At 43.8% G+C, this 24,428-nt stretch overlaps 1 protein-coding gene across 1 annotated transcript in view; it reads left to right on the plus strand.

Moving 5' to 3' along the window:
* C7H2orf80 (chromosome 7 C2orf80 homolog) overlaps window positions 1–24,428 on the plus strand; it is a 513,500-nt gene that overhangs the window by 404,668 nt on the left and 84,404 nt on the right. The window contains exon 5 of the mRNA XM_077274320.1: window positions 12,476–12,560. Coding sequence (XP_077130435.1) covers window positions 12,476–12,560 — 85 coding nt within the window. The remainder of the gene's footprint in view (window positions 1–12,475; window positions 12,561–24,428) is intronic.

Consider the following 24,428-nt stretch of genomic DNA (forward strand, 5'->3'; position numbering starts at 1 on the left):
AAGGACCTTGCCACCAAATCCCTGGTACCAAAAATGCCAGGATGACCTGCCAACGCAGAAGAATGAACCTCAGAGATGACTCTACTGGTCCAATCATCAGGAACAAACAGTTTATCAGGTGGACAACGATCAGGTCTATCCGCCTGAAACTCCTGCAAGGCCCGCCGCAGGTCTGGAGAAACGGCTGACAATACCACTCCATCCTTAAGGATACCTGTGGGCTCAGAGTTACCAGGCGAGTCAGGCTCAAAACTCCTAGAAAGGGCATCCGCCTTAACATTCTTAGAACCCGGTAGGTATGACACCACAAAATTAAACCGAGAGAAAAATAATGACCAGCGCGCCTGTCTAGGATTCAGGCGCCTGGCGGTCTCAAGATAAACCAAATTTTTGTGGTCAGTCAATACCACCACCTGATGTCTGGCCCCCTCAAGCCAATGGCGCCACTCCTCAAAAGCCCACTTCATGGCCAAAAGCTCCCGATTCCCAACATCATAATTCCGCTCAGCGGGCGAAAATTTACGGGAAAAGAAGGCACAAGGCCTCATCACGGAGCAGTCAGAACTTTTCTGCGACAACACTGCCCCAGCTCCGATCTCAGAAGCGTCGACCTCAACCTGAAAAGGTAGAGCAACATCAGGCTGACGCAACACAGGGGCAGAGGAAAAACGGCGCTTAAGCTCCCGAAAGGCCTCCACAGCATCAGGGGACCAATCAGCAACATCAGCACCCTTCTTAGTCAAATCGGTCAATGGCTTAGCAATATCCGAAAAACCAGCAATAAATCGACGATAAAAGTTAGCAAAGCCCAAAAATTTCTGAAGACTCTTAAGAGAAGAGGGCTGCGTCCAATCACAAATAGCTTGAACCTTGACAGGATCCATTTCAATGGAAGAGGGGGAAAAAATATATCCCAAAAAGGAAATCCTCTGTACCCCAAAAACACACTTAGAACCCTTCACACACAAAGAATTAGACCGCAAAACCTGAAAAACCCTCCTGACTTGCTGGACATGAGAGTCCCAGTCATCCGAAAAAATCAGAATATCATCCAGATACACAATCATAAATTTATCCAAATAATCGCGAAAAATATCATGCATAAAGGACTGGAAAACTGACGGAGCATTTGAAAGACCAAAAGGCATCACTAAATACTCAAAGTGGCCCTCGGGCGTATTAAATGCGGTTTTCCACTCATCCCCCTGCCTGATTCGCACCAAATTATACGCCCCACTAAGGTCAATCTTAGAGAACCACTTGGCCCCCTTTATGCGAGCAAACAAATCAGTCAGCAACGGCAATGGGTATTGATATTTAACAGTGATTTTATTCAAAAGCCGATAATCAATACATGGTCTCAAAGAGCCGTCTTTTTTTGACACAAAGAAAAAACCGGCTCCTAAGGGAGATGACGATGGACGAATATGTCCCTTTTCCAAGGACTCCTTTATATATTCACGCATAGCAGCATGTTCAGGCACAGACAGATTAAATAAACGACCCTTTGGGTATTTACTACCCGGGATTAAATCTATGGCACAATCGCACTCTCGGTGCGGAGGTAACGAACCAAGCTTGGATTCTTCAAAGACGTCACGATAGTCAGACAGGAACTCAGGAATTTCAGAGGGAATAGATGATGAAATGGAAACCACAGGTACATCCCCATGAGCCCCCTTACATCCCCAGCTCAACACAGACATAGCTTTCCAGTCGAGGACTGGGTTGTGAGATTGCAGCCAAGGCAATCCTAGCACCAAATCATCATGTAGATTATACAGCACCAGAAAGCGAATAATCTCCTGGTGATCCGGATTAATACGCATAGTTACTTGTGTCCAGTATTGTGGTTTATTATTAGCCAATGGGGTGGAGTCAATCCCCTTCAGAGGAATAGGAGTCTCCAAAGGCTCTAAATCATACCCACAGCGTTTGGCAAAGGACCAATCCATAAGACTCAAAGCGGCGCCAGAGTCGACATAGGCGTCCGTGGTAATAGATGACAAAGAGCAAATCAGGGTCACAGATAGAATAAACTTAGACGGTAAGGTGCAAATGGAAACAGATTTACCAAGCTTTTTAGTGCGCTTAGAGCATGCTGATATAACATGAGTAGAATCACCACAATAGAAACACAACCCATTTTTCCGTCTAAAATTCTGCCGCTCGCTTCGGGACAGAATTCTATCACACTGCATACTCTCTGGCGATTTCTCAGTGGACACCGCCAGATGGTGCACTGGTTTGCGCTCCCGCAAACGCCTATCGATCTGAATAGCCATTGTCATGGACTCATTCAGACCCGCAGGCACAGGGAACCCCACCATAACATCCTTAATGGCATCAGAGAGACCCTCTCTGAAAGTCGCCGCCAGGGCGCACTCATTCCACTGAGTAAGCACAGACCATTTACGGAATCTTTGGCAGTAAATTTCCGCTATATCTTGCCCCTGAGATAGGGACATCAAAGTTTTTTCTGCCTGAAGCTCCAAATGAGGTTCGTCATAAAGCAACCCCAAGGCCAGAAAAAACGCATCCACATTGAGCAACGCAGGATCCCCTGGTGTCAATGAAAAAGCCCAGTCTTGAGGGTCGCCCCGGAGCAAGGAAATCACAATCCTGACCTGCTGTGCAGGATCTCCGGCAGAGCGAGATTTCAGGGACAAAAATAATTTGCAATTATTTCGAAAATTCTGAAACCCAGATCTATTCCCCGAGAAAAATTCCGGCAAAGGAATTCTCGGCTCAGATACAGGTGCATGACAAACAAAATCTTGCAAATTTTGTACCTTCGTGGCGAGATTATTCAAACCTGCAGTTACACTCTGAAGATCCATTGCAAACAGGTGAACACAGAGCCATTCAAAGGAGAGAAAAAAAAAAAAAAAATTTCAGCAGACTACTTATTTCTCTCCTTTCTCAGCCAAGGATTTTAACCCTTTAGTGGGCCGGTCAAACTGTCATGATCTCAATGGCAAGAGATCATAGCATCAGCATATATAGGAACTAGCTCTTGGAAGATGGAAACTGAGCTGACCATGAACTAAACCTAACACACAACTAGCAGTGGCCGGGTAGCATGCCTACGTTGATTCTAGATGCCCAGCACCAGCCGGAGGACTAAATAAAACTAGCAGAGGAAAATATTAGTCCTAGCTCACCTCTAGAGAAATACCCCGAAAGGAGACAGAGGCCCCCCACATGTATTGGCGGTGAATCAAGATGAAATAACAAACGTAGTATGAAAATAGGTTTAGCAAATTTGAGGTCCACTTACTACATAGCAGAAGACAGGAAGGACACTTTCATGGTCAGCTAAAAACCCTATCAAAACACCATCCAGAAATTACTTTAAAACTCTGGCATTAACTCATAACACCAGAGTGGCAATTCCTGTTCACAAGAGCTTTCCAGACACAGTAACGAAACTACAGCTGTGAACTGGAACAAAAATGCAAAAACAAACATGGACAAGAGTCCAACTTATCTAGTAGTTGTCTAGGAGCAGGAACAAGCACAGAGAGGCTTCTGATAACATTGTTGACCGGCAAGCAACTAACAGAGCAGCAAGGTTATATAGCGACTCCCACATCTTGATGGGAACAGGTGAACAGAGAAGATGAAGACACCAGTTCAATTCCACCAGTAGCCACCGGGGGAGCCCAGAATCCAAATTCACAACAGTCGTCTATGTAACGTCTCCAAAGGAGTACGTTACTACGGAACAGGGAGTTTGAGTATATCTGACTCTCCTCGAAGACGTTACATAGACGACGTCTTCTGCATATGGGGGGGCACGTTGGAGGCCCTCGCCTCCTTTTTTGACTGGCTTAATACAGCCTGGCCGGGGATCTCCTTTACCATGTCACAGGATCCCACTCGGATCAACTTTCTGGACACAATGGTCATCCTACAACCAGACGGTTCCATTTCCACTGACCTCTATACAAAAAGTACTGATCATAACAGTTTGTTACACTTTACGAGTTTCCATCCCCCTGCCACTAAGAGATCAGTACCCAAGTCCCAATTTCACCGGGTATCAAAAATTGTGTCTGACTCGGATCTACGACCACTCCGTCTACAAGAAATGGCCACCAAATTCACCCAACGTGGCTACCCATCATCCATTCTTCAACAAGCCACCTTACCTGCGCTCCCACAATCCACTAAAGCCTCTAATCGAGTCCCATTTATACATTCATATCACCCATTTGCTTATATTCTACATAGGTCCATACGCCAAAATTGGCATTTATTGTCAAAGGCACATCCTCACGTTCCTGAATTCCAAAACCCATTCCTTCCCTGTTTCAAGCGCCCACCCAATCTGAAAGATTCATTGGTAAGGGCGGACTTAGGGTCTACTAAATCATCCCCACGCCAACGGTTTTTACAAAACCCCCGTACAGGGACTTTCCCATGCCTCAATTGCTCACAGTGCCATAATGTCCTCAAAGGCTCCTTTCACCATCATCGCTCGGGCAAAACATTTCCTATTCCAGATTACTTCACCTGCGCCTCATCTTGGGTTATATACCTGATCAAATGCCCATGTGGACTCTTATACGTGGGGGAAACCACGCAATCAATACACGATCGGATCTCCAAGCACAAGTCCACAGTCCGTTGTAAACACCTTCTACTACCCATTCCGTCACACTTCAATACCCTAGGCCACAATGTCTCACAGTTACGGTTCCAGGTAATCGAACACATCCCCCCCATGAGACGGGGTGGTAATCGGGTGGCCCGTCTTAAACGGAGGGAGGCCTTTTGGATCCACATGTTGGAGACCCTTCACCCATTGGGCCTCAATAGGGACTATGATCTGGCGTCTTTTCTCTAAGTACTCATTTGGGCAGTAATTTTCCTGTTAAGCATATTTAAACTACATTTATACTGACCCCTCTGCTGCGGTCCCTAAAGTCCAGCTGGTTTTGTGCTGGCATGCTCTGTGACCCCATTCCATTACAAGTAACCTATGTCCCCACATGTGGATGTCCTAATTTTATCTATTCTCCTATATCTTTGGTATCTACCTCACATCAGTTATGTCATTATCCCACAATATTGCATCCATTTTATATGGGGGTTATTTATTGTAACTCATGTATAATTTTGTGTCAGATGTAACTGTTTTTCTCTTCTCATTATCAGAGCCGTCTGTATTGAAATTTCTGTTATGCCACCATCCACCGGTACAGTCACGGACCGCACTGGATCAAGTCTTCTTTTTCCACTAAGCCTATCATCCACACGGCTGAACACGGCGCAGAAAGATCACTTTCACCACGGCAATCTTCCACCATTCACTGGATCCCTATTAGGCACCGCCCCTCTGAGCTTTCCTGTGATTGTCCTTAATCGCCGTTGTTGTCAGGTGGAACCTATCTGTATGCTACTATGTTCCGGAGGGCCGTGACACACACACACGTCACTTCCGCCGGCTTTTTCTCACATGCACGCTGTTTATACAGCTGCACGCCGGTCATACAGCATCACCAGGAGCCGGTGACGTCATTTCCGGCCCAGCGGACAGCCACTGACCATAGGCTAAAACAGCCGATATGGCCCCTCCCCCAGTGCATTAAATGGCGGTTTCCACGTCCCCTGATCAGACTAGCGGTGGATTCCGCGTCTGTCAGTTGCGCTTCAAGACACATCCTCCACAGGTAACCACCCTTCAGCATGGCTTATCCTCACCATCTAACTATTTGGCATGTATATTTAAACGCATTCCTCCCTTTTATCCCCAGTCTCTTAACCGGCACAGCGCTCTAGTAAGGTATGCTTACACCAGCACAACCCCTGGTCACTGCACTATAGGCAGGCTTCTCATTTTTCTTTCCATACATAGGCGTCACAGTTATAAGTGCCCTGAGACACTACGGTCTCTTTTTTTCCAAGCTTCAGTATAGTACGGTACGTGTCTTACACTCCCTCCCTCTACCACTTTATGTCATAGACAGTGTTGTGCCACTGTATTCTGCATGGTTCTCTTCTGCTTATATTTCGACTGTACTATTGGACTTGTTATCATATAGATGCTGTTGATCTTCTTTGTTCATGCAATGTATATACTTTTGTTTATGTTTATTTATTTGTTTATTTATTTTGGTCTATTTGGTTGTTTATTTTTCACATGTAGTTACTGATGAAGGTCCGTATGACGGACCGAAACGTTTGTTGGGTACTACAATAAATTTTCACATAAGCGTTAAGTTGAGTGCTAGGTTTTTTCGTTATTGTATCAAGGTGTGGGAGCCTACCTAAGCACCTTCCTACCAGTAGTGCACACGCTTCTTTTTCCTTAACAGAGAATTTTTTATAGTATCCAACCGGGAACCCGTCAGGACCGGGAGATTTACCGTTGGGGGTGTCTTTTAAAGTGTCCTCCACCTCTTTTAGTGTGACTTCAGCAAGAAGTGTATTGCAGTCCTTAGGGGAGATTGTCGGGAGAGAGAGAGGGGCCAAGAAGTTTTGAATTTTGGTTATGGCCATTGAACAGTCTTTCATGTCGTCAGAGGGGGGCAGATTGTAAAGAGATTCATAATATTGGCGGAAGGTCTCAGCAATTTCCTTAGAGTCCACAACTCTCTTGTTTGTCTTAGTGAGAATATATTTAATGAATTTCTTTTCTTTTTGCTGTTTAAGCAACTGTGTAGTGAGTTTGCTACTTCTGTTTTCATGCATGTAGAAGCGATGTCTGCAGTACATGAGCAGTTTTGCTGATTTCACGTTTAACAAATCTTTGAGTTTGTTGCGGAGGGAAATAAGTTCTTGAAGAGACTCACTCGATCTAGTAGTTTTGTGGGTGCGTTCTGATAAGTTAATTTGATGTAGAAGAGACTGAATCTCTTTATCTCTCTGCTTTTTGATGTACGAACTTAAAGAAATAAGTTCCCCTCTGAGGACGGCCTTATGTGTTTCCCAGATGATGGGAGAGATTTGCCCAGTGTTAATATTTTCATCAAAGAATCGAGAAATGGTGGTTCTGTTTCAACACTTTTTTAGAGTGTTATATGCCACCTAAATGTACCACAGAGCACGAAAGAGAAGATGGATGAGTAATTGAATACAGAAACATTTTTCCATGCATTTTAGGTCTGTTATTTAACACCAAAATGTACCACAGAGCCCATAATAGTTTATGGATGAGTAATTGAATCTAGAAAAGTTTTTCATTGTTTCTTGGGAGTGTTATATGTCACCAAAATGTGCCACAGATGATGTAATAGTAAATGAATTAGTAATTAATTACAGAAAAAAAATTCAACACATTTTGGACTGTTATATAACACCAATATGTGCCACAGAGCACATAATACACTATGGATGAGTAATTGAACAGAGAAAACATTTTCATTGCTTTTCTGGTGTGTTATATAACACTGAAATCTACCACAAAGCACATAATACTCTACGGGTGAGTAATTGTATCCAGAAAAATGTTTCATTGCTTGTTTGGGCTATTACATAACATTTAAATGTACCACAGAGCATGCACGTACAAGTATATGGATGAGTAATTGAATCCAGAAAAATGTTTCAACTCTTTTTTGGAGTGCTATATGCCACCCAAATGTACCACAGAACACGTAATATTCTATTGGTGAGTAATTGAATCCATAAAAATGCTTAAACTTTTTTTGGACTGTTATATTACACAACAAAATGTACCACAGAGAACATAAATACTCTGTGGATGAGTAATGCAACAGAAACAATTTTCAACTATTTTTTGGACAGGTGTATAACACTGAAATATACCACAAAGCATGTAATACTTTATTGTTGAGTAATTGAATCCATAAAAATATTGCAATTCTTTTTGGAGTGTTATATAACATCAAAATGTACCACAGAGCATGTAACACTCTATGGATGAGTAATTTAATACAGAAAAATGTTTCAACGCTTTGTTGGAGTGTAATAGCCAATGAAATGTACCATAGAGCACATAATAATACAGAGATGAGTATTTGTGTAACGAATGGAAGCGGAGGCACAGGTGATGAAGTTCACATTCGTTTGTTATTTTTTGAGTGGAACCTCGGGACCTCGGTCTGGGGGGCTCCGAAGGGGGCATAACTAGTGAGCCCCAGGTATCCTTAGTAAGATCCCTCGAACAGGACCAGAATGGAATACCTGGGGGACACAGATGCTACCTCCAGTTAGACCCCGGACACGTGGCAGCTGTCCCAGCGGGACAAACAAATAAACAGATATTGACAGATATGGTGGAGCTGACTAGCGGACATCGGGTATGAGATAAGAAGCTGGCTCTGGTGAGGAAGTCAGATTCCAGGTAGATGGGAGGAAGCTGGCTCCAGCCCCTTTAGTTGTCCAGGGGTTCAGATGGTGAGTGGCGGAATGGGATGGCACTTGAGTATAAAGGTACACGTGTCATCTTAGGATGATCAAACCACTGGTCACTGATATTCTGCGGAAATAAACAGTATAAGCAGAGTGCAAAACGGAATGCTATAACAGCGCAGTCAGAACAGGAACAGAACCAGAAATAGCAAGAGTAGATACTCATTGCTCCTGCACCCTCCCTATGATGGAGGGGCCAGACGTAGTAATCAGTACGCTGCCATTGGTTAATTGGAGTTTTCAAAAAATGCGTGCTGTCCCTTTAAGAAACTGAAGGTATGCGCGGGTACCTATCCTAAGCATTCTCCCTGGAGGCCTGCTGGCAGCATGCCAGGAAATGGGGGAGAGAGAAGCAGCAGCAGGACACCGAGGGACAGACATAGAGCGAGGATCCCGACCAGAATTGGGGGCAGCGCCAGAACTGGGTGTACCAAATTGAATGCAGAACATTTTTCAACGCTTTTTTGGACTCTTACGTGACTGAATTGTACCACAGCATGTAATAGTACAGTGCCTACAAGTAGTATTCAACCCCCTGCAGATTTAGCAGGTTTACAAATTTGGAATTAACTTGGCATTGTGACATTTGGACTGTAGATCAGCCTGGAAGTGTGAAATGCACTGCAGCAAAAAAGAATGTTATTTCTTTGTTTATTTTTTTGTAAAATTGGAAAAAGTTTTTTCAGAGGGTCATTTATTATTCAACCCCTCAACCCACCAGAATTCTGTTTGTTCCCCTAAAGTATTAAGAAGTAGTTCAGGCACAAAGAACAATGAGCTTCACATGTTTGGATTAATTATCTCTTTTTCCAACCTTTTCTGACTATTTAAGACCCTCCCCAAACTTGGGAACAGCACTCAAACATGGTCAACATGGGAAAGACAAAGGAGCATTCCAAGGCCATCAGAGACAAGATCGTGGAGGGTCACAAGGCTGGCAAGGGGTACAAAACCCTTTCCAAGGAGTTGGGCCTACCTGTCTCCACTGTTGGGAGCATCATCCGGAAGTGGAAGGCTTATGGAACTACTGTTAGCCTTCCACGGCCTGGACAGCCTTTGAAAGTTTCCTCCCGTGCCGAGGCCAGGCTTGTCCGAAGAGTCAAGGCTAACCCAAGGACAACAAGGAAGGAGCTCCGGGAAGATCTCATGGCAGTGGGGACATTGGTTTCAGTCAATACCATAAGTAACGTACTCCACCGCAATGGTCTCCGTTCTAGACGAGCCCGTAAGGTACCTTTACTTTCAAAGCGTCATGTCAAGGCTCGTCTACAGTTTGCTCATGATCACTTGGAGGACTCTGAGACTGACTGGTTCAAGGTTCTCTGGTCTGATGAGACCAAGATCGAGATCTTTGGTGCCAACCACACACGTGACGTTTAGAGACTGGATGGCACTGCATTTGACCCCAAGAATACCATCCCTACAGTCAAGCATGGTGGTGGCAGCATCATGCTGTGGGGCTGTTTCTCAGCCAAGGGGCCTGGCCATCTGGTCCGCATCCATGGGAAGATGGATAGCACGGCCTACCTGGAGATTTTGGCCAAGAACCTCTGCTCCTCCATCAAGGATCTTAAGATGGGTCGTCATTTCATCTTCCAACAAGACAACGACCCAAAGCACACAGCCAAGAAAACCAAGGCCTGGTTCAAGAGGCAAAAAATCAAGGTGTTGCAGTGGCCTAGTCAGTCTCCTGACCTTAACCCAATTGAAAACTTGTGGAAGGAGCTCAAGATTAAAGTCCACATGAGACACCCAAAGAACCTAGATAACGTGGAGAAGATCTGCATGGAGGAGTGGGCCAAGATAACTCCAGAGACCTGTGCCGGCCTGATCAGGTCTTATAAAAGACGATTATTAGCTGTAATTGCAAACAAAGGTTATTCCACAAAATATTAAACATAGGGGTTGAATAATAATTGACCCACACTTTTATGTTTAAAATTTATAAAAATTTAACTGAGCAACAAAACTTTTTGGTTTGTAAGATTTATGCATCTGTTAATAAATCCTGCTCTTGTTTGAAGTTTGAAGGCTCTAACTTATTTGCATCTTATTAAACCTGCTAAATCTGCAGGGGGTTGAATACTACTTGTAGGCACTGTATATCGATGAGTAACTGAATACATAAAAATGTTTCAACTCTTTTTGTGATTTTTATATAACACCGAAATGTACCGCAAAGCACGTAATACTTAATGGATGAGTAATTTAATTTAGAAAAAATGTTTCAACTCCTTTTGGTAGTGTTATATAACACTGAAATTTACTGGAAAGCACGTAATGTTCTATAGATGCGTAATTGAGTCGAATGTTATATAAGACTGATACCGAGTCCCAACCTATTCAAGAGCGCTTTGAAAACCCATCTCTTCAAACAAGCCTACCACATCAACTACTCAGTAAACTAACTTTGCCCTGTTCCCTCCTTCCAAATATTACTCTGAATCTGCACCCTACTATTCATCTGTCTCCACACCCTCCATGCACACGATTAACTGCACTTGATACTTGACTATTGCACTTAAACACACGGGCTGATGACTGGATTATACAGCTTTGTATGAAAATCCCTATGTATTATAATTGCCAGACCTGAAATAACGAGCACTTTTCACCTATTGTGTCCCCCCCATTTCCTTGTAGATTGTAAGCTTGCGAGCAGGGACCTCACTCCTAATGTCACTGTTTAAATTGTCTTAACTCGTACCGAATTTATTGTTTGTACATGTCCCCGCTTAATTGTAAAGTGCTGCGGAATATGTTGGCGCTATATAAATAAAAATTATTATTATTATTATTATAATAACATGGAACGTGGAATGTTATATAACACCAAAATGTATCACTGGGTACGTAATAGTATATGGATGCGTAAGTGAATACAGAAACTTTTTTCAACCCTTTTTTGGACTGTTATATAACAATTAAATGTATCACAGAGCATGTAATAGTATATAGGTGAGTAATTCAATACAGAAAAATGTTTCAATGCTTTCTGGGAGTTGTATATAACATGGAAATGTTCTGCAAAACACATAATACTCTATAGGTGAGTATCTGAATCCAGAAAAATGTTTCAATGCTTTTTTGGAGAGTTATAGAACATTGAAGTGCACCACAAAGCACATCATAATATTAGGATGACAATATAGTTAATTCTTTCACCCAAAGAAAAAAATGCGGTCAACTGCCTCAGCTATATGTTTAGCAACGGACTGCAAAGTCTTACTCACTGCCTACAGACTATTCAGCCACTGTCCCTGCCTCTGCAACTCTCCCTCCCTAGTCTAAATGTAGTATGTGTCTGATACAAACAGCAAAGCACAACATTAGCCCTTACAAGGACTGTTAATATGCTGGTTCAGCTTCAGCACCAGTATCAATGCTCCAGGCCTCTGATTCATTATACTGTGCACACATGCCTGAACAAGTACTCTCTCCTCCAATAAGAATTGTCACGGAGCAGTGCAATGGCGTCAGTGTGCCGAGCCTGGCGACACCTGTCCTTTTATAACCTCTAATGTCATACTACCAGCCAATCACATTAATGTCACTACCAAGGTTGCCCCGGAATTACAGTGATTCTCAGGCAATCCCTGCATGCTTATTGGCTGTATAACAGCCGCCAAACATGTAAGACAGGGCCTACAGTTTGAAATTGAGCACTGGCTAAAGTTCGTCGAGTAACGAACACATCCGAACACCCATCCCCCTATTGTTACACCCCTGGTCAGATTTACTAGTCTTATTTGTTGGAAACTGTGAGCAGGTTTTTGCTATGTAATCTGAGGACATCATGAGGTAGCATCTGAGACACAGATTTCATTGATGTCACATATTGAACTGTGTGCTATTCGTTCCAGACAATGTTTTATCACCAAAAGATTATCACTGTCAGGACTTTCTCAGTTCTGCTAAATGCTATATCTTAGAACTGTGTATCACAACTATTGCACCCAGTCTTGTCCTACATCATGATGCTTTCAGATGAGATAGCAATGATCTGGTGACAGATTCCATTGAAACAATATCTTTAGTTAATTAAGATCATTTTCACAATCATACAGTTAACTTATATATTTTTCTTGTGTAGCAAATTGGCATTAAACCGTCATAAATACCCTAACCGGATGGAGCGAGAAGCTATGATTTTATCCTCTTTTGCCGGCATTCTAATGGTAAGACGTAGAATACTACTATATGCATCTAGCAATAAGGCATATCTTTCATCGTTGCAATATACACTTGAGGGTTTTAGTTATACCTTTCTTGTTGCTTAAAGGGGTTTGTCTGAAGTTGTTAAATGGTTAGAATTGCAAAGCGCTTGCAAAAAGAAGTAACTATGCAATATTAGGCTATGTTCACATGCTGCGGTTTTTGCTGCGGATCCGCAGCGGATTTGCAGCTGCGGATCCGCAGACGTTTTCCATGCAGGGTACAGTACAATGTTACCCTATGGTAAACAAAATCCGCTGTGCCCACTTTGCTTTTTTCCGCTAGAAAATCCGCGCTGATTTTCTGCGGAAAAAAAGAAGTAGCATGTCAATTCTTTCTGCGGATTCCGCAGCGGGTTTCCACCTGCACCAATAGGAAAGTGCAGTTGGAAACCCGCAGTGGAATCCGCAGGAGAAACCGCACAAAAAAACGCAGTGGTAAACCACCGCGGTTTTGCACTGCGGTTTTCCCAAATCAGGACCTGAAAAATCCGCAGCAAAAAAAGGATAGTGTGAACAAGCCCTAAGGGTATGTGCACATGTTGAGTGTTTGTAAGCAGAAATTTATGGACCATTTCTGCATCTCTTTTGCAGGAAAAATGAAGCAGCAAAATCATGTGCTTTTTCTTCATTTTCAATGCATTTTTTCATTTGCATTTTCCAAGTTTTTTGGACAGCAATGAATGCTATAGAGATAGATAATATAGATAATAGATAGAGATAGATAGACATAAATTAAATTTTTTTTTGTGTCTGTAATTCTTTTTACTTATTGGGTTAGAAATTAGGGTGTCTGATAGACACTTCTCCATTACTCACACCAGGCCTTCAGGAAGGTTTTCAATGAGGCCGGACATGCGACCTCTTCTCTCCACCAACTGCATCAGAGAAACTTCACTATGGGCCAGTACGCTATACATTTCCGCACTCTCTCACCATTTTTCCGGCACATGACAGCTGATTTGAACAGCTGATATGTGCCTCTGTAAGCCGCCGGTGGAATCGCATGTTAAATGCCGCTGTCAATCTCTTACAGTGGCATTTAACATGCTCATGCCGGAAATGTGTCACTAATCCAGCCCATCGGCGCCCGTGTCACATATCCGCTGATCGACGATGGTTTGGACCCCTGTGGTTGTTATTGTTGGATTGCATCGCACCATGTACTCCATTATTTGCTCTACCACTATGAAACAAGGATTTTAATGTATTTGTCTAAATAAATTGAACTTTTATCCAAGTTTCACGCTGGGGATTTACTTCCCAATTTCTCCTGCTTTTTTGCAAATTGCACAGACAACAGATAGAAATGATAGGTAATTAGCAAGACGCCCCTATGAAGGAGTGGTTCTGCAGGTCATGACCACAGACCATTTATCTGTTCTCATTCTTTTTGGCTGTTTTGGTTACTTTTGCATCTTGTCATTGCTCTCTCCCATAGAGGTACAGTAGCAACCCACAGAAGTTGCTCAGTTAGTGCAGCTCATCCAGGATAGTACATCAGTGCGAGCTGTGGCAAAAGAAGTAGCAGTGTCTGTTAGTACAGTGTCCAGTGCATGGAGCAGGAGACATGTAGGGGGCTGTAGGAGGGCAACTACCCAGCAGCAGGACCACTATTTCTTTCTTTGTGCAAGGAGGAACAAGAGGAGCAGTGCCAGAGCCCTGAAAAATTACCTCCAGCAGACCACTAGCATCCATGAGTCTGATCCAACTGTCAGAAACAGACTCCATGAGGGCCCAACGTCTACAAGTGGGTGTTATGCTTACAGCCCATCACCCTGCCTGGTGATTGTCATTTGTCAGAGAACACAAAGATTGGCAGATTCGACATTGGCACCCTGTGCTCTTCGTGGATCAGAGCAGATTCACACTGAGCATATGTGACAGACGTGAGTTGCAGGATACTCTGGTCACATGGGAGCGCACAGGACACAGATGAAATGATTAAAAGTTTCTTTGTTTATTGAAATTCACAACGTGTTTCGACGGAACAGCTCCGTCTTCATCAGGTGGCAGTATACATGCATCGGACCTTTCTCAATCAACATCTCCCCTGACCGCCAGCCTGGTGCTCCGTTAGCCTGTCTTCTCTGTATCTATTTGCACTATTTCCCTCATCCAAGTGTGATGGCTGGAGCTGTACTGGAGCGGTCTCCATTCACTTCCTACAGGACCTTCGCATCACGTGATCCGCATGACCTGCGGTCACGTGACAACCAACGTGCTCTGTAACGGGGCCTGCTCTCTGTAGATGCCGGCTGGCATTCACCGCTGCTACCAGTTTCCCCTTCGCCTGGACGCTCATCTGCTGCCCTTGGACTGTGCTCTCAAGTTAACACTTGCTTCTGGGTGGTCATCTCTTCTCTGCACACGCTCTCACCGGTGTTATGCCTGCTGCATAACTCTTAAAGGTTAGTTTGCGATGTGTCTTGCTGACTGATTTTAACCCCCTGATACCTCTCAATGTGACTTTTTGTGCTCTCTTTCTCCCTGGTACTCTGAGGATTACTAACTCTTACTAACCCAGTGTGTGGAAGGACTCATTTAATGCTGCTTCAAAGTGGTTTTCCCCACTCCTCACGTGCCTCACCAGTGTTATGCCTGCTGCATAACCCCTAAAGGATAGTTTGTAATCTGTGCCATCAGCTGATATTAACACCCATGATACTTCTCAATGTGGCTTTCTGTGCTTTTTTTCCCTGGCAACCTGAGGATACCAATACTATTAATCCATTATGTGGAAGGATTTATCCATTGCTGCCTTTTAGTACCGTGCCTCAAGCCTGCCAACTACATTGGGAACCCTACTAATGTCTTGGATAAGAGGACTTTTATTAACCCTTCAACTAACAATTAGTGTTGAGCGATACCTTCCGATATTCAAAAGTATCGGTATCGGATTGGATCGGCCGATATCCAAAAAATATCGGATATCGCCGATACCGATACCAAGGCAAGTCAATGGGACACAAATATCGGAACGTAAATAAGCCCTTTCTGACCTTCTATATGCTGTGCCGGAGGGGGGAAGAGTGTGGGCGGTGCGTGGGTGGTGCGTGGACGGACACTGAGTGTCTGTGTGTGCGGGCGGGGTCTGTGCGGGATTGCCAGGGATCTGTACGTGCCTTCCGGTGCTGTATGCGGCGTGCAGGGGATCTATGCGGCCTGCCGGGGCTGCCCAGGCTCTATGCGGCGTGGGGGGGTCTCTGTGCGGCGTGTCTCTGTGCGGCTTGCGGGGTCTCTGTGCAGCATGCGGGGTGTCTCTGTGCAGCGTGCGGTGTCTCTGTGCGGCGTGCGGGGTGTCTGTGGCGTGCGGCGTCTCTGTGCGGCGTGTGGGGTCTCTGTGCGGCGTTCGGGGTGTCTCTTTGCAGCGTGCAGGGTGTCTCTGTGCGGGGTGTCTCAGTGCGGGCATCGTCCGATGGGACTACAACTCCCATCGGACGATGCTTGCTACACTGACAGTGATTGACACATTAGCCAATGATGGGACAGTAGTAGTCCCATCATCCGGCTAATGTGTTGAATGAAAAAAAAAAAGAAATACTCCATACATACATGCTACATACATGCTACATACATACATGCTACATACATGCTACATACATACAGTACATGCTACATACATACTGCATACATACATGCTACATACATACTACATACATACATACTACATGCATACATACTACATGCATACATACATACATACTACATACAGTACAGACCAAAAGTTTGGACACACCTTCTCATTTAAAGATTTTTCTGTATTTTCATGACTATGAAAATTGTAAATTCACACTGAAGGCATCAAAACTATGAATTAACACATGTGGAATTATATACTTTAAAAAGTGTGAAACAACTGAAAATATGTCTTATATTCTAGGTTCTTCAAAGTAGCCACCTTTTGCTTTGATGACAGCTTTGCACACTCTTGGCATTCTCTTGATGAGCTTCAAGAGGTAGTCACTGGGAATGGTCTTCCAACAATTTTGAAGGAGTTCCCAGAGATACTTAGCACTTTTTGGCCCTTTTGCCTTCACTCTGCGGTCCAGCTCACCCCAAACCATCTCGATTGGGTTCAGCTCTGGTGACTGTGGAGGCCAGGTCATCTGGCGTAGCACCCCATCACTCTCCCTCTTGGTCAAATAGCCCTTATACAGCCTGGAGGTGTGTTTGGGGTCATTGTCCTGTTGAAAAATAAATGATGGTCCAACTAAATGCAAACCGGATGGAATAGCATGCTGCTGCAAGATGCTGTGGTAGCCATGCTGGTTCAGTATGAATTCAATTTAGAATAAATATACAACAGTGTCACCAGCATAGCACCCCCACACCATCACACCTCCTCCTCCATGCTTCACGGTGGGAACCAGGCATGTAGAGTCCATCCGTTCACCTTTTCTGCGTCGCACAAAGACACGGTGGTTGGAAACAAAGATCTCAAATTTGGACTCATCAGACTGGTCTAATGTCCATTCCTTGTGTTCTTTAGCACAAACAAGTCTCTTCTGCTTGTTGCCTGTCCTTAGCAGTGGTTTCCTAGCAGCTATTTTACCATGAAGGCCTGCTGCACAAAGTCTCCTCTTAACAGTTGTTATAGAGATGTGTCTGCTGCTAGAACTCAGTGTGGCATTGACCTGGTCTCTAATCTGAGCTGCTGTTAACCTGCGATTTCTGAGGCTGGTGACTTGGATAAACTTATCCTCAGAAGCAGAGGTGACTCTTGGTCTTCCTTTCCTGGGGCAGTCCTCATGTGAGCCAGTTTCTTTGTAGCGCTTGATGGTTTTTGCAACTGCACTTGGGGACACTTTCAAAGTTTTCCCAATTTTTCGGACTGATTGACCTTCATTTATTAAAGTAATGATGGCCACTCGTTTTTCTTTACTTAGCTGCTTTTTTCTTGCCATAATACAAATTCTAAAAGTCTATTCAGTAGGACTATCAGCTGTGTATCTGTTATGATCCTTAGTGGCTGAGGATCACCGAACTGACTAGCTAAGTTACTGAACATAGAACGAGCTCTAGGGAGGTGGTAACTGGACTGACCGCAATTGTGATCCTAAACGAACACACTAAAGGTAGCCGGTGAACGTGCCTAAATTCCTGGACGTCTCGACGCAGCCTGAGAAACTTGCTACCCCTATAGAGAAAGTAAGACCTCACTTGCCTCAGAGAAATGACCCCAAAGATATAGGAAGCCCCCAACAAATAATAACGGTGAGGTAAGGGGAAAATACAAAACGTAGAAATGAAAACAGATTCAGCAAATGAGGCCCACTAATACTAGATAGCAGAAGACAGGCAGGGAACTGTGCGGTCAGTAAAAAACCCTATACAAAATATCCACGCTGAGAATTCAAGAACCCCCACACCAACTAACGGTGTGAGGGGAGAAACTCAGCCCCCTAGAGCTACCAGCAAGCAAGGAAATCACATATTAGCAAGCTGGACAAGGACAAATAAATAACCAAGGAAAATATTGAACACTGATGAGCAAAAAATAACCAAACAGAAAACTTAGCTTCTCTAGAAGAGACTGATAGCGAAGGACTTCAGGAAATATCAAAATAGCACTGAATACATCGACAGCAGGCAACAACTGGTAGTCCAGGTGAGCTAAATAAGAAACCAGCTAACAGATAACGAGACAGCTGATCCAGCCTCAGACCTGCAGAATGACACAAAGAGCCACCAGAGGGAGCCCAAAGACAGCACTCACACAGTACCACTTGTGACCACAAGAGGGAGCCCAAAAACAGAGTTCACAACATGTATCCACCAGACGTCTGCACCACATAACTGATGGTCCCAACCCCACTTATAAGGCAAGACATCCCACTTATTAAACCTGACAGGGCACACCTGTGAAGTGAAAACCATTCCTGGCGACTACCACAGCATCTTGCAGCAGCATGCTATTCCATCCGGTTTGCATTTAGTTGGACCATCATTTATTTTTCAACAGGACAATGACCCCAAACACACCTCCAGGCTGTATAAGGGCTATTTGACCAAGAGGGAGAGTGATGGGGTGCTACGCCAGATGACCTGGCCTCCACAGTCACCAGAGCTGAACCCAATCGAGATGGTTTGGGGTGAGCTGGACCGCAGAGTGAAGGCAAAAGGGCCAACAAGTGCTAAGTATCTCTGGGAACTCCTTCAAAATTGTTGGAAGACCATTCCCGGTGACTACCTCTTGAAGCTCATCAAGAGAATGCCAAGAGTGTGCAAAGCTGTCATCAAAGCAAAAGGTGGCTACTTTGAAGAACCTAGAATATAAGACATATTTTCAGTTGTTTCACCCTTTTTTGTTAAGTATATAATTCCACATGGGTTAATTCATAGTTTTGATGCCTTCAGTGTGAATTTACAATTTTCATAGTTATGAAAATACAGAAAAATCTTTAAATGAGAAGGTGTGTCCAAACTTTTGGTCTGTACTGTACATGCTACATACATGCTACATCAATACATACTACATACATACATGCTACATACATGCTACATACATACATACTACATACATACTGCATACATACATACATACATAGTACATACAGTACATTCATACATTACATACATGACCTACATTTAGACATACAGTACATTAAACATAGATTACATACTCACCATTACTTGTAATTTTGATCCCCGAAGCCAGTGTCATCTGTAAAAAATATGAAAAAAACAAACAACCAATATACTTCCTGTCCGCAGAAATCCACGAGTGTCCCACGACGATCTCCCGTGGAGAACGGCAGCAACAGCTGTTGCAACCACTCTCCAGGGGACCCAGGAACACAATAACGGGAGGAAGGTATTCCTCTGCCGCTGTAAAAAAAAAAGTCCCTAGTCTTACTTTATGGCATTGCTGTATGAGAAATTTTCCCAGGCAGCAATTGCCATAAAGTGAGACTTTGAACTCAGGTAACCTCAGTGGTGCACTGCAGGAGCCATTGTCTCCTGTCAGTGTGTCACTGAGGGTCCTATAGAGCAGTGACATCATCCGATGTCACTGTTCTATAGAGGAGATCGTCGTGGGACACTCGTTATTAATTGGACTATGGCTGACAGGTAGTATGCAGTTAATTATTTTATGTTTTTTGCAGGCGCTGAAGTATGGTAAGTATGGTGAAATGAAGAATATTAAAATACTTTTTCCTAATGTGTGCGTATTTTATTAACCCTTTCTTACGATTGGATTAATAACGGATAGGCGTCTTATTGACGCCTCTCCGTTATTAACCTGGCTTAATGTCACCTTACAATAGCAAGGTAACATTAACGCCATATTACCCCATATCCCACCGCTACACGGGAGTGGGAAGAGAGGGGCTAAGTGCCGGAATTGGCGCATCTTACAGATGTGCCATTTCCGGGGCGGCTGCGGACTGGTATTTGTACCCAGGGGGGGCCAATATCCATGGCCCCTCTCTAGGCTATGAATATCAGCCTGCAGCTGTCTGCGTAGCCTTTCTGGCTATAAAATATAGGGGGACCCCACGTCATTTTTTTGGGGGGTCCCCCTATATAGCCAGTAAAGGCTACGCAGACAGCTGCAGGCTGATATTCATAGCAGGCTGCAAATATTGGCCCCTGGCCATAGGCTTTCCCCCTCTGGCGCAGAAAATTGTGTGGGAGCCCACGCCGTTTTTTTCCATTTTTTAAAAAATTTTTAAATTCAAGTGAACGTTTTTTTGTCCGTCGTGTCCGCCATTTTCTACCGCACATGCACAGCAGAAACTCCGCCCCCTCCTCCCTGCACTTCAGAATGGGCAGCGGATGCATTGAAAAACTACATCCGTTGCCCACGTCGGGCACAAATTTCACAACGTGCGTCGGTACGTCGGCCCGACGCATAGCGACGGACCCGTACTGACGCAAGTGTGAAAGAGGCCTTTATGAGCGTTGAATAAAAAAAAACAAAAAACAAAAAAAAAAAGCAATTTTCTGCGCCAGAGAGGGAAAGCCGACAGCCGGGGGCCAATATTTGCAGCCTGCTATGAATATCAGCCTGCAGCTGTCTGCGTAGCCTTTACTGGCTATTAAAATAGGGGGACCCCCCAAAAAAATGAAGTGGGGTCTCCCTATATTTTATAGCCAGAAAGGCTACGCAGACAGCTGCGGGCTGATATTCATAGCCTAGAGAGGGGCCATGGATATTGGCCCCCCCGGCTACAAATACTAGTCCGCAGCCGCCCCGGAAATGGTGCATCTGTAAGAAGCGCCAATTCCGGCACTTAGCCCCTCTCTTCCCACTCCCGTGTAGCGGTGGGATATGGGGTAATAAGGGGTTAATGTTACCTTGCTATTGTAAGGTGACATTAAGCCGGGTTAATAACGGAGAGGCGTCAATAAGATGCCTATCCGTTATTAATCAAATAGTAAGAAAGGGTTAGTAAAACACACACACATTAGGAAAAAGTATTTTAATATTCTTCATTTCACCATACTTACCATACTTCAGCACCTGCAAAAAATGTAAAATAATAAACCGCATACTACCTGTCCGCTGTAGTCCAATTAATAACGAGGGTCCCATGACGATCTCCCCTATAAAACAGTGACATCGGGTGATGTCACTGCTCTATAGGACCCTCAGTGACACACTGACAGGAGACAATGGCTCCTGCAGTGGATCACTGAGGTTACCTGAGTTCAAAGTCTCACTTTATGGCAATTGCTGCCTGGGAAAATTTCTCAGCCAGCAATGCCATTTTTTTTACAGCGGCGAAGGAATACCTTCCTCCCGTCATTGTGTTCCTGGGTCCCCTGGAGAGCGGTTGCAACAGCTGTTGCTGCCGTTCTCCACGGGAGATCGTCGTGGGACACTCGTGGATTTCTGCGGACAGAGAGTATATTGGTTGTTTTTTTTTTCATATTTTTTACAGATGACACTGGCTTTGGGGATCAAAATGACAACTAATGGTGAGTATGTAATCTATGTTTAATGTACTGTATGTCTATATGTATGTAATGTATGTAATGTATGAATGTACTGTATGTAGTATGTATATATGTATGTAGTATGTATGTAGCATGTATGTAGCATGTATGCAGCATGTATGTAGTATGTATGTAGCATGTATGCAGTATGTATGTAGTATGTATGCAGTATGTATGTATATAGTATGTATGTATCATGTAGTATGTATGTAGCATGTATGCAGCATGTATGTAGTATGTATGTAGTATGTATGTATGTAGTATTTATGTATGTAGTATGTATGTAGGATGTATGTATGTAGTGTGTATGTATGTAGTATGTATGTATGTATGATGTATGTATGTAGTATGTATGTATGTATGTAGTATGTATGTATGTTGTATGTAGTATGTATGTAGTATGTATGTAGTATGCATGTATGTAGTATGTAGTATGCATGTATGGAGTATGTATGTATGGAGTATGTATATAGTATGTATGTTGTATGTAGTATGTATGTGCTTCAAAAGCTAAAAATATTACAGGGAGAGAATGCAAAATTGTATTCTGAACAAAACCATATATAATATGTCATATTAGCATCGAAGATATTCAACAGAAAACGTTTAAAACTTGAAAAATCAATTTATCCTATACCTATGCAGGACTTTTGAACACCACTGTATGTAGTATGTATGTAGTATGTATGTAGTATGTATGTACAGTATGTATGTATGTATGGAGTATGTATGTAGTATGTATGTATGTATGGAGCATGTATGGAGTATTTTTTTTTCCATCATTCAACACATTAGCCGGATGATGGGACTACTACTGTCCCATCATTGGCTAATGTGTCAATCACTGTCAGTGTAGCAGACATCGTCCGATGGGACATGTAGTACCATTGGACGATGCCCGCACTGAGACACCCTGCACGCCGCAGAGTCCCCTTACGCCGCAGACACCCCTTACGCCGCACAGAGACATCCCGCACGCCGCACAGAGACCCCACACGCCGCACAGAGACACCCCGCACAGAGACACCCCGCACGCCGCACAGAGACACCCCGCACGCCGCACAGAGGCACACCGCACAGAGATGCCGCACGCCACATAGAGCCCCAGAGCACACGCAGAGAGCCCCACGGTCACGCACAGACACCGCCCGACACGCGCACACGCACACACGCAGTCTCCGCCCACGCACCGCCCACACTTCATTATATTGCCTAATTTCACTATAGGAACTTCCGATTTCCGATATCGCAAAAATATCGGAACTCGGTATCGGAATTCCGATACAGCGAATATCGGCCGATACCCGATATTTGCAGTATCGGAATGCTCAACACTACTAAAAATCATTGTGGACATTAATTTTTTGCTAATATTTAATGTTGGTCATCTCCTGTGACACTTCTCCAGTGTGGAAAGTTTCATTAACATTGCCCTTCTGTGGTTCTAGTGTTGATATTAACCCTTCCAGCCCAATATGGCCTAATTTAATACTACTTGTGCTATTTACTAGGGCCCTTTTGTGCAGTCCTATTGGAAGGCACTCTTGCAGTTGTATTTAATCTGATCATAGTATACTTTTTTTTTTTCTCTCTCTCTCTCTGCACACCATGGATTACCTTGAGTCTAAGGCCGGCGTCACTCTAGCGAGTTTTACAGACGTATGAGCGCAGAAAATACATCTGTAAAATACGCATAACACACGGCCCAATGATTCTCTATGTCCCAGCTCCTATCAGCCGTATTTTACGGATTCGTATTATACGGTCTTGTACGGCCATAGAAAATCGCAGCATGCTGCGTTTGTCACCGTATTGTGCAAAAAAATCGCCAATGAAAGTCTATGGGGGCGAGAAAAGTAGGGATTACACACGGACCAGCAGTGTGACTTGCGAGAAATACGCAGCGGTGTTCTATAGAAAAGCCGGTAATTCAATTGCCAGCTTTTCATTTCTCCTTCACAAACCCGACAGGATATGAGACATGGTTTACATACAGTAAACCATCTCATATCCTTTTTTTTTTTGCATATTCCACACTACTAATGTTAGTAGTGTGTATGTGCAAAATTTGGGCGCTGTAGCTTGTAAAATAAAGGGTTAAATTCCGGAAAAAATTGGCGTGGGCTCCGGCGCAATTTTCTCCACCAGAGTGGTAAAGCCAGTGACTGAGGGCAGATATTAATAGCCTAGAGAGGGTCCATGGTTATTGGCCCCCCTGGCTACAAACATCTGCCCCCAGCCACCCCAGAAAAGGCACATCTGGAAGATGTGCCTATTCTGGCACTTGGCCTCTCTCTTCCCACTCCTGTGTAGTGGTGGGATATGGGTAATAAAGGGTTAATGTCACCTTGCTATTGTAAGGTGACATTAAGCCAGATTAATAATGGAGAGGCGTCAATTATGACACCTATCCATTATTAATCCAATAGTACGAAATGGTTAATAACACACACACATTATTTAAAAGTATTTTAATGAAATAAAGACACAGGGTGTTGTAATATTTTATTATACTGGTAATCTACCTGAAGACCCTCGTTCTGTAACAAAGGAAAAATAAAAAAACAACAATATCTTATACCTTCCGTCACTCAGATCAAGCCCCACGATGTAAATCCATCTGAAGGGGTTAAATCATTTTACAGCCAGGAGCTCTGCTAAAGCAGTGCTCGTGCCTGTAAAACCCCTGGGGAATGAATGGAAAGCGGGGTGACCTGTAGTTACCTTGAGTTGCGGTGATGCGCATTCTGCTGGATACTAACATTAGTAGTGTGGAATATGCAAAAAAAAAAAAGGGATATGAGATGGTTTACTGTATGTAAACCATGTCTCATATCATGTCGGGTTTGGGAAGGAGAAAGAAAAAGCCGGCAATTGAATTACCGG

The sequence above is a fragment of the Ranitomeya variabilis genome, chromosome 7, assembly GCF_051348905.1.
Source record: "Ranitomeya variabilis isolate aRanVar5 chromosome 7, aRanVar5.hap1, whole genome shotgun sequence".
Classification (NCBI taxonomy): Eukaryota; Metazoa; Chordata; class Amphibia; order Anura; family Dendrobatidae; genus Ranitomeya; species Ranitomeya variabilis.